Source organism: Dendrobates tinctorius, unplaced genomic scaffold (genome assembly GCF_039654945.1).
Source record: "Dendrobates tinctorius isolate UK_male_01 unplaced genomic scaffold, ASM3965494v1 ptg000250l, whole genome shotgun sequence".
NCBI classification, from domain to species: domain Eukaryota; kingdom Metazoa; phylum Chordata; class Amphibia; order Anura; family Dendrobatidae; genus Dendrobates; species Dendrobates tinctorius.
The window spans coordinates 61,556,405-61,577,355 of record NW_027361917.1 but is presented as its reverse complement, the minus strand read 5'-3'; the positions used below and the strand labels follow the sequence as shown (position 1 = coordinate 61,577,355).

The 20,951-nt window shown below is 39.9% G+C and overlaps 1 protein-coding gene across 1 annotated transcript in view; it reads left to right on the top strand.

Moving 5' to 3' along the window:
* Positions 1-2,071: 2,071 nt before the first annotated feature.
* The window catches only part of SLC22A2 (solute carrier family 22 member 2), a 267,564-nt gene continuing 248,684 nt past the window's right edge, over positions 2,072-20,951 (top strand). The window contains exon 1 of the mRNA XM_073557713.1: positions 2,072-2,479. Within this exon, the coding sequence (XP_073413814.1) occupies positions 2,072-2,479 (408 nt within the window). The remainder of the gene's footprint in view (positions 2,480-20,951) is intronic.

The window sequence follows — 20,951 nt, the reverse complement described above, 5'->3', positions numbered from 1 at the left end:
TTTAAACATTCAAAAAATTCCCATGAAGCACCTGAAGGGTTAATAAACTTCTTGAATCTGGTTTTGAGCACCTTGAGGGGTGCAGTTTTTAGAATGGTGTCACTTTTGGGTATTTTCTATCATATGGACCCCTCAAAGTGACTTCAAATGTGATGTGGTCCGTAAAAATAAAATGGTGTTGTAAAAATGAGAAATCGCTGGTCAACTTTTAACCCTTATAACTTCCTAACAAAACAAAATTTTGGTTTCCAAATTGTGCTGATGTAAAGTAAACATGTGGGAAATGTTACTTATTAAGTTTTTTGAGTGCAATATCTCTGTGATTTAAGAGCATAAAAATTCAAAGTTGGAAAATTGCGAAATTCTAAATTTTTGCCAAATTTCCATTTTTTTCACAAATATACGCAAGTTATATGAATGAAATTTTACCACTAACATGAAGTACAATATGTCACGAGAAAACAATGTCAGTATCACCGGGATCCATTGAAGCGTTCCAGAGTTATTACCTCATAAATAGACAGTGGTCAGAATTGTAAAAATTGGCCCGGGCATTAACATGCAAACCACCCTTGGGAGTAAAGGGGTTAAGGCAGTGTACTCACATTTGTTGCCAGCAGTTTAGACATTAAAGGCTGTGTGTTGAGTTAAAGTGCACGACAAATTTACACTGTTATACAAGCTGTCAGTGACTACTTTACATTGTATCAAAGTGTCATAGCTTCAATGTTGTCCCCTGAAAAATATAGTAAAATGTTTACAAAAATGTGAGGGGTTTATTCATTTTTGTGAGATACTGTGTCTTTTGTTTCTTTTTAGGAAGTGGCATATTAACAAACAGTACATACTTTATATTTTAGTTTGTACTTTGTGGTTTATTTTACTCACTCTTGAATCTTTTCTTTTTTTTAGCACACTTTCTTTTTTGTAGGTAGTTTACACTCTGCTTTGCCCTCTGATTCTTTAGGAGGAATGTGAAGTGCTAAGGACTGCAGGCTTGGGATCTCTAGCTTGTACAGGATCCACCACTGTCAGTTGCAGTTTTTTAGCTTTACCTATTATCCCGAGTGAGATGCATGCATAACACCTGCAAGAATTATTGAAAAATTATCCAGACTTCCTAAAGACATTTAGATATTTGATGAAAGAGGGCCAATTCATTTATGATTGCTTTTATGGTGGACAACACTCCACATGAGTATATCAGACTCTGTCACGAAGAAATAATACTTGAAGACCTGAATGAATGCTATAATTTTTCATTTTAGCTTGTTTATACCAACCCACCTACTGGAATTCTGCATAAGATAAAAAGTACACCAGTTTAATTCATGTAATAGTCAAGTGTGTCCATTTTTTTAGATTTGCTTTAGTTTATGACTTAGTGAGGTAACCAGTAACATCATAGTAAAAAATTAACTAGTATCCACAGTCACAATGGTGCAAGAATGTAGGATCTGGTCTATTCTTGCATAATCGTTACAATGAATGCCTGCAATAAATAATCAATTTAATGTCTTTAAAATGCAAAATGTCATTCAGAGCATTTTAGGGCTATCTTTTTCCTGTAACTACTTGGATATTATTGCTGTTACACTCAACACAGTAGGTCCTGGGGATGTCAAAGTTGGAATCAGAAAAACTGTGCTAACGTGATGGCAAAATAAGATTGGGGCATGCCACAAAATATTTAAAACAGAAGCCATATTGACTTTATCCTGGGAAAAAATATTTTCACTTCACAAAAATGAAAAATTCAAAAAAAGACAGCTTACTGGCACTTGATTCTGAAGAGGAGAATTATGTATTATGTCCCTTGGCTAAATTCCCCAGTTTAGTAACTTATGCAAACTAAAATATTTTAACTTTGCCAAGCATCTCCAAACTGGTTCATCTGGCTTAGCACGTTATAACAAAATGATGAACATTAGATAACTTGTCTTTCTAAACATTACACATTAATGACTGATCTACAAATACTAGATATTTTTCAGAAGTTTATTCTTCAGTTAACAGTTGATAAGATTGGGCTCTCACATCACCCTCAGACATCCTGTGATACGGTCAAGCAATGACGTCTTTTGATGATGTTTTAGATGACATAGGACAATTTGGCCTGTTCCAAAAACAGTTGTTCATTTCCATGTGCTTTATTTCTGCCGTTTTCAGCCCAATATATGTGGGCATTGTGTTTCTAGGCTTTGTGCCTGAATTCAGATGCAGTAATCCTGTGGTTGAGGAGGTGAAAAACAAATGTGGCTGGAGCTTTGAAGAGGAAATAAACTATACCGTTCTCTGGTTGAATGAGTCAACACAGACCAGCCAGTGTCATCAATATGATATTGATTGGAACAAGACGTCTCTGACTTGTGCTGATCCTCTAAGGAATCTTTCTGCATTTGGAGATTTCAACATCTCTCTTACCAGCTGTACGAATGGTTGGGTTTATGATACTACTGGTTCATCCATTGTGACAGAGGTAAGTTACTTTCAAACATCTAATATTTATTACAATAAATCCTACAAGCGGGTGGGGGGGCTATAATTCGTAGGGGCAAACTTTAAAAAAAAAATATTTATTACATTAGTTTTAAATGGTTATATTTTTATTTTCTGCCCCACTGATCTTTTGCACAATCTCACCCCTTTCTTTATATGCATACAAGGGGGCAATTCATAATGGCTGGTGCAACTTTCTGGACTTTCATGACAGAAATCTGCTCAAATTGGAGTGGATTTCTGCAATATTTTCAACTACATTCTAACATAAAATTATAGTGAATCTGTCAGGATATGATTGGGTATGTTCATTTAACTAAGCACAATCCACTGTGGGGAAAGTGGCAGAACAGGCATGAAAATATATATTTTTATGTATAAAATATTAATGTACATGCATTATTTTATGTATAAAATATAAAACAAGGCATATGCATAAATTATTACTGCATATACATGTTTATGCATAAAATATTAATGTTAAGTTATAAAATATTATTTTTTTGTACAACTAAATATTGTGCAAAATTTTGCAACTTTTATGTCAGTTTCTTTGTGTAAATTCATTAATTAATTACATTGGAATCATGCATCAAATCAGTCTTGGAGAAAAACATTTCTTAATCATTGAAAAATACGAATTTAAATTTTTATAGAAGTTCAGAGAATGGAAAACTAAAGTGTTACTTTATATGGTGATACATTTGGAATGCTTCTACATATCCCAGTCATTCTGAGATCTGCAAAAATAAAAAAAAATTGCATTTTTCAAACTTTGAATTTATATGGCTTTAAAATATAGTTATACCACACAAAAGTTAATAAATAACATTTCCTACATGTCTTTAAGACAGCACCATTTTTTAAACTCTTTGTTTTAAGTATGTCAGAAGTAGTGAAAGTTTAAGAACAATCTGTCACATTTTTAAGGAAATTTGCAGAACCAACATATTACAAAATTCCCAACAGTGACCACATCTGTAAAACACACCCCTAAAGTATTCAAAACTACATTTCATACAAATCAAATTTACCCGTCAGATTCAAGTTAATCTGCCAAATTCAAATTGTACCATATTTGCACATCTCATCCTATATATGGTCATTTAACTATTGTTTGGCAAAGGGCAGAGCTCAGAATGGAAGAAATTATTTGACTGTGAGTGCAAATTTGTCCAGAATAGAATAGCGATGCCGGGTCGTATTTGAAAACCCCTGAAGTGTCAGAAAAGCAGAACACACCCGGAAGTGACACCATTTTAAAAACTACATACCGCAAGGAATTCATCTAAGGTTGTAATGAACATTTTTAATCTACTTTAAATAAAATAATTTTAAAATTATCCATGTTCTTGGGTTTATAGCCTTTTACAACCCTTAATCAAATGTATACCTTGTTATATTCAATACATGAAGCATGCACGTACTCTCTTTTTTTTACTAACATCGAGTGGAGAGAGAGCTACACCTGGTGTCGTTTTAGTGATGTAAAGTCATGATATAGCACTTCCATTCTTGAAAAGGTTCAGTAATTACTGTACACATGATGAACCTTTTACACATTTTCTTCTCCTACACAATTATTTTTTTTATCTTTGATTCTCAACGCTATTTTCAAATATTTGGTGTGTGTATATGGGGGCAAAAGTTTTCTCAACAATCGAAAACATACTGTATACATGAAAACATTATTAGTCATTGAAAATTCCAGGAAATAAAGTCCAAACATTTTTTGTAATACTATCATATTGAGTGTCCATATACCTAATTTGGACGTGTCCGTGTGTCTGTGCACAATGAGTCACCACAGCTCAACAGTAACTCAGGTATCCATAGTTACTACCACTAGCAGCTAACTGACTATATGAGTGGGCGAAACCATGGATACCTAAGTACTGTAAGGCCCTGTATAGGAGTTAAGTGACATATCTAATAAGGAGCGGAGCTCTCCCTGGTGACGAGTTAAGGCATAAGCATTTTTTGAACGTTAGCCCTTAGGCAACACTGTGAGGCAACACTCAGGCAACAGTGTGAGGCAATATTGCAAAGATGGATCAAATTGATCGCACTGCTGCACGTAGAGAAGCGAATCGCATACAGATGCGTAACCTGCATCGTAATGAAACAGAAGACGAACAAAATTGTGGAAGAACCGCTGATGCAGCCCGACAGAGGGCGGCCATAGCAAGAGAAATGAATAAAGTAACTGAATCACGTAGAACATCTAATGCTGCATGACAAATGAGCAACACGCAATGCACACAGTGATACACAAATTTCACAAAGATGAGAACAAGATAGAAGATGTGTCCAAAATGCAAGAGCCACTCGACGACGGAAATTTACATTTGCCGCTAGAGGGCTTCTTAATCAAATTGATGAGACACTTATTGAAAAGCACTGTGCTGGCAAACTGACATCCTTTCCTGCTGCAAGAGAGGGCGCATCCCAATTACGTCCCATTCATATGGATGATCAATTAGTCAGGGTGATGAAAGGAGAGCATCAGCACTCCAATAACTTTATGGCTAATATAAGGCAATACAATAGCACTCTTGCTTTGGCATCAATGGGAGCACAAGTAGCGCCACCTCCTGGGCATGGTCCATAGTGTTTTCATATTTATGGACAAATTTACCATAGAACTTCCCCATTGCAACCCGCTGTGGGTAGTACTCCCAAGTTTGCCCAGATTTATATCTTGGACAGTGAAGAAGCATTAAAGGGAGTCTGTCACCCTTTTTTTTCCCCTATTAACTGCCGGCATAGACATCGGGGGCTTATCTACAGCATTCTGTAATGCTGTAGATAAGCCCCCGATGTAATCTAAAAGAGAAGAAAAACACGTTATATTATACTCACCGAGGTGGGCGGTCCGGTGGGTGTCGCTGTCCTGTCTGGTGCCTCCCTTCTTCATGCGATGATGTCCTCTTCTCCTGTCCTGAAATGGCACCGGCACAGGCACATTGCTCTGCCCTGTTGAGGGCAGAGCAGAATTCTGCAGTGCGCAGGCGCCAGACCTCTCCCGACGCCTGCGCACTGCAGGACTCTGCTCTGCCCTCAACAGGGCAAAGCAGTGCATCTGCGCCAGAGCCATTACAGGACGGGAGAAGAGGACATCATCGCATGAAGAAGGGAGGTGCCGGACGGGACGGCGACACCCATCGGATCGGTCCGCCCACCTTGGTGAGTATAATATAACGTGTTTTTCTTCTCTTTCAGGTTACATCGGACGCTTATTTACAGCATTACAGAATGCTATAGATAAGCCCCCGATGTCTATGCCGGCAGCTGAAAGGCCAAAAAAGGGTGACAGATTCCCTTTAAGTACAAGGAGTCAAGCAAATAAAAAGTGCCTCCCAGCACTGCTGTCATCTCTTAGAGAGCAAATGAAAGCAATTAACCCACTCGCAAGAGTCTTCATAATGAAAGAGAGGAAGAGAGGATTGCTGAATTAGAAAATCGCGATCCACTCGAAATAACAATGTCAATTATAAATGACTACAATAATGACCAGAGGTGCTACAATGCACCAAGGTGCAATGAAGTAGCTACAGTATAATTTATCAAAATGCATTAGGTGAACCCCCATTTAATAGGGACATCAGAGCTCACCTGAAAAGTGAAAACCAAACAGTTCAAATCAGCTTTCTTAACAGAAAGTGTGATGCAATGACATATCCACTTCTACTCCCATATGGAGACAGTGGTTGGACAATAAATTTGACAACTCCAATTGCCCTAAGTGTGCAACATCAAGGAATTGGTGACATTCATCTACCATCCATACCAGTGAATCAAGTTCGACAAGAAAAAAAATCACCCTTTTGCAGTACTATGCATACAGGCTTGCCATGGCAAAAATCACCCTTTTGCAGTACTATGCATACAGGCTTGCCATGGCAAAGGCCAAAGTTCAAACCAGATTTGGTTGCACGAGTATTTAAAATCAAATGCCAACCCATGCTTAACGAGATTTTGAAAAAGCACATTTTTTGGACGTGTAGTTGCCTATGTGCATGTAATAGAATTTCAAAAGCGTGGACTACCACACGCTCACATGCTCTTAATCTTCGAAGAGGAAGATAAACCGAGGGACAAAGAAAGAATTGACGAATTGGTCTCTGCTGAAATCCCAAATGAGACAGCAAATCCAAAACTGCATGAGGCAGTGATGAAGCACATGATTCATGGCCCTTGTGGTGAGGATCAACCTGGTGCTATATGCATGACAGATGGTCAATGCGCAAAAAAATTCCAAAAGGATTTTAATACAGAGACAAACCCCAATGTTGATGGTTACCCACAGTACCGTCGACCCAATACTGGGAAAACCAGACAAGGAACGTGGGAAATCGACAATAGATTTGTAGCTCCATACAACCCCTAGAAATTACTCAAGTACAATTGTCAATGTTGAGATATGTGCTTCAATAAAAAGTGTTAAATATCTTTTCAAATATGTATACAAAAGGCATGACTGTGCCAATATCAAGTTTGAGACATTAAACTGTAATGAACCAGCCATGTACCTAGATTCTCAGTATATAAGCGCCCCTGAGGGCATGTGGAGAATCAGAAAAAATAAAATGCATGATACATCACATACCATTAAAAGACTGGCTGTGCACCTTGAAAACATGCAGCAAGTGTTTTTTGAAGATGGTAAGGAGGATATGGTTATTTTTTACTCAAAAACCTCTACACTGTAGGCTTATTTTGAGCTAAACAGCGTTGATGCTTCTACCCATCAGTATTTGTACAGTGAAATCCATGAACACTGTGTCTGGGATAGAAATGCTGTACCAGAAGGATGGAAAAAACGACAGGCTCAGTTTGGGAAAACAATTGCCTGAATGTATACAGTCTCTTTAACAGAAGGTGAGCTGTATTACCTAAGACTCCTTTTACTTCACATAAGAGGAGCAAAGTCTTATGCTGACTTAAGGACTGTCAATGAAGTCGTACATGACACGTATAAAAATGCGTGCATTGATCTTCATCTTTTGGAATATCATTCCCAATGGGAAGACGGTATAACGGATGCAATCGCTTTCAAAATTCCCTACCAACTTCGCGAATTATTTGTGTATATGGGGAACCAGCTAAACCATTGGCATTATGGCAAAAATATAAAACCGAATTTATAGAGGATTACACCAGGCGGTACACTCCAGAAATTGCTGAACAACTGGCTCTTCATGATATTAATGAAGTGCTCTTAAGCAATAAAAAGTCCTGTGCTCACTACGGATCGACAACAGTAAATGTTCCAGATGAAAAGTTTTAATTTATTATGCCTATATGCTAGAAACTCCCATATATACAACAATGGCCGAGGAAGCGAGGTGCGAAACGCGCGTCGGGGTGTTCCTGTGAGACGTGGTAACATTTCCTTAATATGGGTGAGGAAACTCCCGTGGTCTATTTATGTATTTGACCACCATTGTTAATGCCATTTGTAGGACTGTATTGGGACTGTTCCTTTTTACATAATGAATCTCTATTTGTATTCTTTTGTTACTTCTGTTTACCTGAATGCTTAAGAGATGGTACTTATTGGCGTTTACAGTGTGGCCATTGTTGTATATATGGGAGTTTCTAGCATCTAGGCATTTACATATGTCTCCATGTCACAACTACGGTTGCATTACTACCTGCCTTTTATATGTGTAACTTTTTGTAACTACGTGTTTTGTCTTTTGAGAAATTTATTTGTACTCAATAAATTAAAAACTTTTATATAGATGACAAAACGTTGTACTATTTTTCTTTAAAAATAATTTCCTTTCTTTGGAAAAAAACCCCTCTAATTTATTCTGATGTTTGGCTATTGGACAGAGAGTGTTCCTAAAATTAATTAAAATATGGTATTTTTGTATATCCATATCCCTGGTTATGTGTTTATTACTACAAAACGGTAGCACCTACCATTCCAAGTTTGGCTTTGGAATTACATCAAATAAGACTACAGTGTCAAAAGTTAAGACAACTTCACTTCAAGCAAAGGAGCTTATGGAATCATGTGTCGTTATTTGGGACGAAGTAACAATGACTCCCTGTTTTAATATGAACGCTGTGGATAATTTGTTCCAAGACATATGTGGAAAAAAGACCATTTGGTGGAAAAGTTTTCATAAACGGTTGTGACTTTCTTCAAACCATACCAATAGTAGAAGGTGGAAAAAGATCCCACGTTGTACAGTCCACAATTAAATACTCAAAATCCTGGAATCAGTTTTCACGGTTCCAGTTACATCAGAATATGAGAACGTCTCACGACGAAGTTGAGTACATCTCATGGTTACTCAAACTTGGCAATGGAGAGTTGTCAAATGAATATGGTCTACCAGAAGACACAATTGAAATCCTGAATTCTTTTATTGAAGAGGATGATTTAATTACAGCTATTTTTGGCGACTCAATTGAGAATACCGATGCAATGGTAGAAGCAATTCTTACGCCATTGAATGATGATGTTCACGCCTTGAACGACAAAATTCTTAGGCAAGTTCAAGGTGAACACAACATATCGCTCTGTCGACACAATTGCGGAAGAGGAGGGTGGGATTCTCACAGATTACCCTGTAGTTTCTTAACTCTTTGAATCCCACTGGGTTGCCTCCTCATGAACTAAAGCTGAAACCAGGAGCTGTAATTATACTCCTGCGTAATCTTAACAGAAAGCGTGGCGTTTGTAATGGCACAAGGCTTTATGTGAAAAGCTTAAAAGCAAATGTTATTCATGCCGTTGCTTTAAATGGAAAAGCAAAGGGTCAGACAGTTCTTATTCCAAGAATTGACCTGATTTCCAAAGATAAAAACTTGCCAGTCCAGATGCGACGGCGTCAGTTTCCTGTCATGTTGGCTTTTGCAATGACCACCAATAAATCTCAGGGACACTCCTTAGATATTGTAGGAATTTATTTGCCTCTCCCAGTGTTTTAGTTATATGTGGCTTTCTCCAGGGGAAAGAAAATCCAACAAATAAAGGTGAAAATATTTGAGACCCAGAAGCAAGGTAAACTTATTCCTTATGTTGCCAAATGGTTTAACTGTCAACTGTGTGTACAAAGAAGTCTTTTATTAAGATTTTTAACAATTGTAAAAGCACAATTGTACACAAAAGTGGGACTAACTCCTAGCCGCGGTCTACGGCCCTAACATTGGGCATGGAAAGGGCCTTGGGGGCAGATCCTAAGTGCGCTCAACCATGTCAAATAGCTTACGCTCAGGAACACTGAGGGACAGCGCTATCGGATAGCTCTACCGTTCATTTCCTTTAGGAATAGAGCTATGGGATAGCTCTACCCGTGCACTTTCTTCATAGATAGCGCTATCGAATAGCTCTAGCAGAACAGTATTAAAGACAGAGCTTTTCCATACACAAGGTAGGAGTGGCAGGAGAGGTACACCAGGTATTTATGTTTGCTGTTAGTCTGCACATAGGCCAGTCTGGTGCGTGGTTACATCCTATTGCAAGGTCAGTCTGATGCGTGGTTACACCCCATTGCGTGGTTCGTAATCCCAACGCATGCCCGAAGGGCGCACAATCACTCTTATAACACTAATAAAACGCTACACCAAAATTAAGGAAAATGCAGGAAGAGAAGGAAACTGGTATATAGATTAATTGAAATTAACTTATATTAAAGTTGTTCACATAAATTTGAAAAAATTGAAAAAAAGAAAATGTCATGATATATAAATTCCTAATTATATTTAATTAGTAAATCTCACTAATTTAGTCTAAATAGGTCATCACTATAATGCATTAAAATGTCTGCAATCTTGTTACACTGAAAAAACCTGTCCTAGAATGTTAATAGGACTAGTGCCTGTGAGCATTTGCTCCCCTCCCTTCATGTAGAGGAAGATGGCATAGGAAACTCAGGTGCAGTGACCTGGAGACAACTTGACAATAAGTGTTATAAGTTATATCCAGGTTACAGCTTCCATTCTGCATTCAGAAAGACAGATTGGACAACAGTGTGAGCTACCTCTTCTTATCTCAGTACCCCTGGTATCTCCGGTATTAGATCAGATAGACTGGGTGGACAGCAGTGTGAGCAGCCTCTTCTCACCTCAGCACCCCTGATATCTCCAGTAATAGATCGGATATGGCAGAAAGCAGTGTGAGCCTCCTCTTACCTCAGCACCCTTGGTATCTCCAGTATTAGATCAGATATGGTGGATAGCAGTGTGAGCCTCCTCTTACCTCAGTACCCCTGGTATCTCCAGTATTAGATCAGATATGGCTGGCAGCAGTGTGAGCCTCCTCTTACCTCAGCACCCCTGGTATCTCCAGTATTAGATCAGATATGGCTGGCAGCAGTGTGAGCCTCCTCTTTACCTCAGCACCCCTGGTATCTCCAGTATTAGATCAGATATGGCTGACAGCAGTCTGAGTGGCCTCTTACCTCAGCACCCCTGGTATCTCCAGTATTAGATCAGAAAGACATGGTGGACAGCCGTGTGAGCCTCCTCTCACCTCAGCACTCCTGATATCTCCAGTAATAGATCAGATATGGCAGAAAGCAGTGTGAGCCTCCTCTTACCTCAGCACACCTGGTATCTCCAGTATTAGATCAGATATGACATACAGCAGTGTGAGCCTCCTCTTACCTCAGCACCCCTGGTATCTCCAGTATTAGATCAGATATGGCTGGCAGCAGTGTGAGCCTCCTCTTACCTCAGCACCCCTGGTATCTCCAGTATTAGATCAGATATGGCTGACAGCAGTGTGAGCCTCCTCTTTACCTCAGCACCCCTGGTATCTCCAGTATTAGATCAGATATGGCTGACAGCAGTGTGAGCCTCCTCTTACCTCAGCACCCCTGATATCTCCAGTATTAGATCAGATATGGCGGACAGCAGTGTGAGTGGCCTCTTACCTCAGCACCCCTGGTATCTCCAGTATTAGATCAGATATGGCTGACAGCAGTGTGAGCCTCCTCTTACCTCAGCACCCCTGATATCTCCAGTATTAGATCAGACATGGCGGACAGCAGTCTGAGTGGCCTCTTACCTCAGCACCCCTGGTATCTCTAGTATTCTAGTATTATGCTGTAATGTCTATTGTCTGTACAAATCCCCTCTGAAATGTAAAGTGCTGCGGAATATGTCGGCGCTATAAAAATAAAATTTATTATTATTATTATTAGATCAGATATGGCTGACAGCAGTGTGAGCTTCCTCTTACCTCAGCACCCTTGGTATCTCCAGTATTAGATCAGATATGACATACAGCAGTGTGAGCCTCCTCTTACCTCAGCACCCCTGGTATCTCTAGTATTAGATCAGATATGGCTGGCAGCAGTGTGAGCCTCCTCTTACCTCAGCACCCCTGGTATCTCTAGTATTAGATCAGATATGGCTGACAGCAGTGTGAGTGGCCTCTTACCTCAGCACCCCTGGTATCTCCAGTATTAGATCAGATATGGCTGACAGCAGTGTGAGTGGCCTCTTACCTCAGCACCCCTGATATCGCCATTATTAGATCAGATATGGTGGATAGCAGTGTGAGCAGCCACTTTTTATCTCAGTACATCTGGTATTTCCAGTATTAGATTAGACACAAGGTGGACAGCAGTGTGAGCAGCCTTTTCCTACCTCAGCACTCCTGATATCTCCAGTTGTAGTGTAAGAACCTAAATGACAAAAGGCAGCATTAACCCCTTAACGACCAGAGGTATTTTTGGTTTTGCATTTTCATTTTTTGCTCCTCTTTTTCCCAGAGCTATAACTTTTTTATTTTTTGTTAAAAAGGCCATGTGAAGGCTTGTTTATTGCGGGACGAGTTGTACTTTTGAACGACACCATTGGTTTTAACATATCATGCACTGGAAAACAGGAAAAAAATTCCAAGTGCGGTGAAATTTCAAAAAATGTGCAATCCCACAGTTGTTTTTTGTTTTTACCATGTTTACTAAATGCTAAAACTGACATGCCATTATTATTCAGGACACTAAGAGTTCATAGTCAGCAACCATGTATAGTTTCTTTTTTAAGAGGTGAAAAAAAATTCCAAAATTTGTTTAAAGAAAAATAAAATTGTGCCATTTTCCAATACCTGTAGCGTCTCCATTTTTCGTGATCTTGGGTTGGGTGAGGGCTTTTTTTTTGTGTGCCGAGCTGATGTCTTTAATGATACCATTTTGATGCAGATACGATCTTTTGATCGCCCGTTATTGCGTTTTAATGCAATGTTACAATGACCCAAAAAAATAATTCTGGCGTTTTTACTTTTTTCTCGTTACGCTGTTTAGCAATCGGGTTAATTCTTTTTTCATATTGATAGATCAGACGATTCTGAATGCTGCGATACCAAATATGTGTATGCTTGATTTTTTATTGTTTTATTTTGATTGGGGCGAAAGGGGGTGATTTGAACTTTTATATATTGTTTATTTTTTAACATTTTCAAAAACTTTTTTTTACTTTTGGTATGCTTCAATGGTCTCCATGGCAGTCTAGAAGCTGCCATAATCCAATAGGATCTGCTACATACAGGCAATGATCAGATCGCCTGTGTGTAGCAGAATTGTTGACTTGCTATGAGCACCGACCACCATGCAGCGCTCATTGCAATCCGGCAGTGACCACCATAGAGGTCTGCTGGAGACCTCTTGTTGTCAATCCAACCCATCGGTGACCCGCGATCATGTGACGGGGTCACTGATGGGCGGGATTTCCAATGTGCTTGCCGGAAGGGCTTGTTAAATGCTGCTGTCAGAGATTGACAGCGGCATTTAACTAGTTAACTGTTGTGGGTGGAATTGCGATCCTCTTATAGGCACATGTCAGCTGTTCAAAACATCTGACATGTTGCGGAAAAGATGTGGGCTCAGCGCTGGAACCCACATCAAAAGGAGGGAGTTAAGCGGCCAATAAGGCAAATTGTATAGCACATGAATTATGACATTAAAATAGAAATTTTGTCAGATATGTATTAAAAATATATATATAAATAACATAAGTGATCTAATAACAAAATCACTGTACTGAACCCTAACAAACAAACCCTTCATGGCTAGGGATGGGTGAACCCGAACTGTAAAGTTTGGGACCCGTACCGTACATATAGTGAAACCCGTGTTACAGTTTGGGTCCAGGGCTACAGTTTGGGTCCAGTTTGGGTTAACAAAAAAAGCAGAAAATTAATAATAAACATTATAATTATGCTTACTAGTCCAGCGACGCGTCCTCCCGTCCCGCTGTCTCCCGGCCGCATATGCTTCTGGGGCTGCTCATTAACTTCCACCGGTATTCACTGCACTCGGCAGTCTTCAGCTTTTTCCGGCAGTTTTCGTGCGGTGACATGTAAGTATAATTATAATGTTAATTATTAATTTTCTGCTTTTTTTTTTTTTTTTTTTACAGCCCCTGCCCCATCCCATATCTCTAAAGTCGGAGCTCGGGGTTCGGATGCAAGTTTGTGTCATCTCCGGCCCCGAACTCGAACTGTACAAAAAAGCTCGGGCGAACCTGCCAATCCCAAACATCTGGGGATTCGCCCATCACTATTCATGGCAGCGGAGATTGGCACCCTAAAGGAATAAAAATTATATGGCTCAATATGGACTGGTCCTGAAATGCCCTGTTAAATACCTCACTATTAGTAAGCATGAACTGAAATCAACTAGTAGCTAATTCCAATATGGAACAGATACACCATGTCCATCAAAATCTCAAGATCTTAGGACAATTATTATTAAAGGAGATGCGCAACCTATAGGACGTCGCTACTTTACAAAGTTATCTAGCAGCAGATATGATCCCCAAAGAATTATCTGGGGATATTGGAGATAAAAAAAATACTAAGAAAGAGTAGTATACCATGTTCAAAGTTTTTTCTAAAAAAGCAGTATCCTTTATTATAGACAAAAAAAGACTCAATTAATGCAAAGCAGTTGTAAAATATCTAGTTTATTTGAATTAAAATCATATAAAAATCATCCAGATATTGTTAACCTGTACAAGAGTATTAAGATCAGAATAAAAAAAAAAGGCAAAATAAATTATCCATATAAAACATCTTTTGGCAGAGATTCTGTTACTAATAATCACTACATGAATCTCGAAAAAACAGATGTTTTTCAGGTTGTAGATGAAATTAGCTTTACCAACTTTTTGGAGGAAATATTTTCAGCCTATAACACTTCAGAATCCTCTGAAGATCTACCTCTTATCACTTTAAGTCCTACGATACAAATGATACCATTACAAAATAGTGAGGATATACCACTTAATGGATCCCAAAGAGGGGAATCTGTCACCTGCACGAGTGCTTAAAATAGGTATCACATTTTGGAAGAAATAGAAGAGCCATCAACCGTAGCTACAAATACAAAACAAATGAATGAACAATGTTGGACAAACAGACAAGCTGTAACATCTAAACCCTGTTTTAATGTTAACATAATAATAATAATAATAATAATAATAATAATAATAATAATAATAATAATAAAAAAACTATTAACCAGGATTTTTGTAAAGCCAGAAATCAAAAATACACAAAAGGGGATGTAGAGGAGGGATACTTATCAAAAAGGTAAAATGCCAACCTAATCAAACAATGGATACGGGGCAAAAAAGATTTCATCTTAGGCTAAGTTCACAGTTGCGTTTGGCTGGTCTGTGTATGGCTGCATACGTTCTACCTTAAGCTCCGCCTACTTCCGCATAGTTCCTGCATTATCTTGCATACCTATCTTAAATATTTAAATTACACACAAGGGGGCACCACTGACATATAAAAGGGGATCGAACCAGACCTATACAAGATTGATGCCAATTTACAAAGAAGAGAGAAGATATAGGCCACACATTGGGGATCACCCAACATAGGATTTAGCAAAAAATATAACAATCTTTATTTAGACACACAAACCAAAACACCTAATCGTTAAAAACATTAAAATTGGTCACACATGTGACATGAAAATCTAGGCTCAAAACAGAGCCAAACCCTCATGGCTCCACATTCCACATGAAATAACTCAATAGACAACCAAATGTGTATATAGATAGCATACCACAATATAAAGGCTTTGTATAAAGACTAGTTCATAAGAACAAATGAATGCACATACCATAAATACAAATGATGGCAAATGGTCAGAAATGAGTTAAACAGCACTAAGACAGCATGTATTGTGCATACAGATGAAAATGATTTAAACCATGTAGCAGAGAATATAATATACCTGTAAAAAACATGCTAACAAGCCAAAAACACTATGCGGCTTGAGTAGCCCCCTAATACAATGATATTAGCAACATCCTAAAGGGGTATGCATGCTTCCCTAAGAGTAACTCAAATTGTCACGATTAATCAGGCATGCTGAAATTAGATAGCACAGGCTAACAATAGCCGCATGCAAAGAATACTGAGCTCAGCTTTAAATTAATTATATAAAAATTACGAATCAGAGGTGGAGTGGAGCCTGAGCGTCCTGAGACCCGATGCGTGTCGCCACCAGTTGTGGTCTGACGAAGCCACAACTGGTGGCGACACGCGTCAGGTGTGCAAAGCCTTTATATTGTGGTATGCTATCTATATACACATTTGGTTGTCTATTGAGTTATTTCATGTGGAATGTGGAGCCATGAGGGTTTGGCTCTATTTTGAGCCTAGATTTTCATGTCACATGTGTGACCAATTTTAATGTTTTTAACGATTGTTATATTTTTCGCTAAATCCTATGTTGGGTGATCCCCAATGTGTGGCCTATATCTTCTCTCTTCTATCTTAAATATTTGGTGCACAGGGACATGCACTGTATGCAGATGCATCCGCATGCACCGTTTTGATGTGCCCGCCAAACATACAGAAATGCAACATGTTGCATTTCCGTGCCATTGGCGGGCACATCAAAACACCTAATTTGGACGCATCCGCATACAATGCATGTCCCTGCATACCCAATGTTAAAGATAGGTACGCAGGACAATGCAGCACGCATGCGGAAGTAGGAGGAGAGTAGGCGGAGCTTAAGGGAGGACCAGTCAAATGAAAGTGTGAACTTAGCCTTTGCAAACACTTGCTAAGTAAAGAGGAAGAAGGTCTACTCAACAAGGGCTTGAAGTTTGCCCCCACTACCAAGTTTAATCGGTTCCAAGACTTCATCAAACAATTTATGCAGAAGCTGGCCATTAAAAAACATTTTTTTTAAAAATCCAATAATAATTCATAACACTGTTATACAACCCAGCAGTAGTTATGTTCATGCAAATTTAAAGAAAAAAATACATCTTTCACCCTGTTCATTAGTATTCAGACTCGATGGAGACTTTTCAGAAATGTTTCACGAATGACATACGACGTTTAACCCCGTTACCCCCAAGGGTGGTTTGCAAATAAATGACCGGGCAAATTTTTACAATTTTGACCACTGTCCCTTTATGAGGTCATAACTCTGGAATGCTTCAACGGATCTTGGCGATTCGGATCTTGGCGATTCTGAGACTGTTTTTTCGTGACATATTGTACTTCACATTGTTAGGTCTGGCGGAATGCACCAAATAAGAAGGTAGTAATAAGGTGTGTTCGCAGCCCGGGGTCCACCGTGCAAAGATGTTACCTGCTGCCCGATAATGGCGGACGCTATATGGTGGTATAATAGAAGAACACACGCGGGTTAACGTCACCCAGTGTGAGCAGAGGCGGACTCTGTTGCTTCACAGAACCGCGGAATATAAATGCAGTAGCCTGTTAAAGCTCACAGAGCTCGGCAAAGTGAGCGCTAGTGTACAGTCACAGAACTCTGCCCCAAAGACACAGGGTTAGAGTCCCCCTAGACCCACTAAGAGCGCGGCGTCGCACCTGTGAACACCACTAATAGACGCTGGCTACTGTGGAGTGCAGACCAAGTGCACAGTGGCGTACAGGCAAAGCCACTACTTGGCGCTGATGCTAATCCCTGACTCTGCCTCCTACCTGCACTAGGCACTAACTGGCAAGGCTGAACAACACATGTGTACCCAGGGTATGGGTTTCATAATGAGTCATTCACCAGAGACATTCATACGTGCATACAACATCACTCCACATGGTCTATACTAGTGCACGGCCGTGCGGCCATGCGATCCTTTTAAAACTGCAGCCTGTCAGGACCTTGCTGATGGCCCAATCTGAGTTGCTTGAGGACCTGAGCATGTGACCTCCGACTATCAATGAGCGGTCGTCTCACGGGCATGCTCAGATGGAGAAAAGCAGGACTTAGTCCCAAGGGCGTATGCTCGCTGCTGACTAATGCTGTATGCTATAACTGAACCTGGGGCAGCAACAGCAACCAAATGCATAGCATTAGCCTGAGCAAGATGCTGGGACTGATGTCTCTGCTGAGCAGGAACCTCTGTGGCTGCAGAAGAATGGGAGACTGCAGAGAACATGGCTTGAGATTCCCCCTGTGCAGTAGCAGGAACTCGACGCCTAACACATGTTAGTGGTAGTTAATTTTTTTTATATTGATAGATCGGGCGATTCTGAATGCGGCAATGCCAAATATGTGCATGTTTGTTTTTTTGTTGTTTTATTTAGAAAGGGGCGAAAGGGGGGAGGTTTGAACATTTATATTTTTTTATTTTTATATATTTTTATAAACTTTTTTGCACGCTTCAATAGTCTCTATGAGACTAGAAGCTGCAGTATTTTGATCGCCTGTGTGTAGCAGAAATACTCACTTGCTATGAGCGCCGACCACTGGGCGGCACTCAGCAATCTGGCTATGACAACCATAGAGGTATGTTGCCGACCCATCGATGAACCGCGATCGTGTAACTGGATCACCCATTGAAGGGATTTGTGGCGCGCTTCCGGTAAGCCGAGTTAAATGCCGCTGTCAGAAATTGACAGCGGCATTTAACTAGTTAACAGCCTCAGCTGGATAGCAATTCCACACATGACTGTTACAGGTACATGTCAGCTGTAGATATCAGCTGACATGTGCCCGGAAAGGTGTGGGCTCAGCGCTGGAGTCTGCACCAAACAGAGGAGGTCGGACATCAGCATACTGCTACACCTGATGTCGAAAAGGAGTTAATACTCAGCACTCCTGTCTTGCAGTATTTTATCATATCCCAAAGCTTCATAAATCTATTTCCAACCCTCCACAATGTCCCATAATATCTGGTATAGGTTGCCTAACCTGTCTAGATATGTTGATCTCCAATTACAAAAATGTGTTCCTTGTTTACCTGCGTAGTTGAACGATATGAAGCATATCTTACAATTACTAAAAAACCTCAAATGGCAGGATCAACACATAATTGGCACTATATAGTGTATAATAGTGGCATCCTTTTACACTATTATACACACTTGGTCAAAATTGTTGGTACCCCTCGTTTAATGACAGAAAAACCCACAATGGTGACAGAAATAATTTGAATCTGACAAAACTAATTGTTCTGTCCTCACTAAATGAAGCAGAATTCATGTAGCTTATACAGGCAGCTAAACCACTATACCGGGGTCCAATAAGGAGACTGTAGGTTGAATCTGTGCTTTATTGGACGTGGTGGTATATTGTGAAACTACAAACAAAACATATGTATAGAATCAATACTGGGTTCATCAGGGATTCATATATACATAATACATCATCTGCACTAATAGCTAACCAGGAGAGAACTAACTAAGCAGGCTAGTATGAGACAGGAATTGGATATTGGAAACATAAATACATACCAGTGATGCTATCACAAGGGGAGAAGAGAAAATGAGATGCTTCCTGAACGCAGGCAGAAGAAAAATGGAGAACTGGAGGGAAAATGGGGGCGGAACTAACCATAATCCTTTGCATAGGCTACTAGGATGCATTGCAGCCTTACCAGAATGCACTGCAAAAGCTTACCAGAATGCACTGCAATGGAGGGAAAGGTAGAAGCAAAGTGAAAGTAAAATACAATAACACTGCAGTTATGACTCTGGTCACTAGATGGAGCCAAAAACACTGAAAACATTAACAAGCAGATAACAAATCAGATGTTGGAGAAAGAACACTCCCCGTCTGGCATCAAACGGATGTCACTGTCCTTTTTCTCCGAAGATAACAATAGGACTAGTTCAGTTACTGGTCTGAAGAATGTCTTAAGTTCATTCCCTTTCGCCATCCTCAGTTCAACTTTGCGGACGTTGCCATCCTTACTCGGGAATGTTGCGGTCACTAGACCAAGTGGCCACTGGTTCCAATGGGCTTGACAGTCTTTCACAAGGACGAGGTCACCAATGCCTAGATTAGGCCTGGTAGACTGCCACTTTGTCCGTGTCTGCAGGGTAGACAAATACTATTTGTGCCACCTGTCCCAGAATGTGATTGCAAGACTTTGTACCTGTCTCCATTGGCGCTTGTAGAGGTCCTTAGCGTTGAATCCTCCTGGAGGGGCACTGAATAGTCCTGTCTTCTGGGTAAGGATAAGAGGAAATTTCTCCTCAAACTCCACTTTAGCTTCTTTGAGTCGGCCTCCTACTCTCGCTAGGCCGTTGTTGTCGATGAATGGGTTGAGTTTTCTCAATGCGCTGTTCGCTGATATTGGATGCTTTGTTAATGAGACACTGGATTTCCACAGAGTAGGTTTCTCTCTGAACAGTGAAGATGATGTGGTTTCTGGAAAATTCCAAGTCGGAGGCAACATAGGTGTTTTTACATAGATGCCAACCTTTACATTTTTCTGTGTCACAAGATCTGGTGATCTTGAATGAGCGAGCTATATGAGTCAGGCAGTTAATGGCTGGCGTAAGTGACTTCCAACTTGAAAATTTGTCAAACCTGCAGGATCCAAGCTGGATAGCAGAAGTCATTGTATGAAGTAAACGAGGAGGAGGTGTCGCATTGTATGCTAGAAACACGTATATCTGCACAGAGATTGAAGCTTCAGAGACTGGGAGTTCTGTGGAAACTGTTTGGGTAAGAATAAAAGGACAGAACAATAGAAAGGACACCATTGTAGGCATTTACTACAGGCCGCCTGTGCACGCTGAAGATATGGATGAACTCTTTATGCATCAAATGTCCGAGTTCTCCAAAAATATGACATGGTTGTCATGGGAGATTTCAACTATCCAGACATTTGTTGGGAATCTCTCTCACGCAAAACTAACAGGTCAAGGAAATTCTTATCCTCTCTTGCTGACAACTTTATCTTCCAAAAGGTAGGGGAGAAAACAAGGGGAACTGCTACCTTGGATCTAATCCTTATAAACAGGAAGGAAATGGTTGAGGAGGTAAGAGTGGCTGAGACCCTAGGAGGTAGCAACCATACTATTTTCGAATTTTGGATAACTAGAGGAGGAAGACCTGTGAAGACTCAGACGTCAAGGTTAGATTTCAGAAAGGCAGATTTTAACGGATTCAGAAAGAGAATTGGAGGGATCCAATGGCTGGATATCCTTAAGGACAAAAATGTCCAGGAAGGATGAGAAATCTTGAAAAATGAAATTCTCA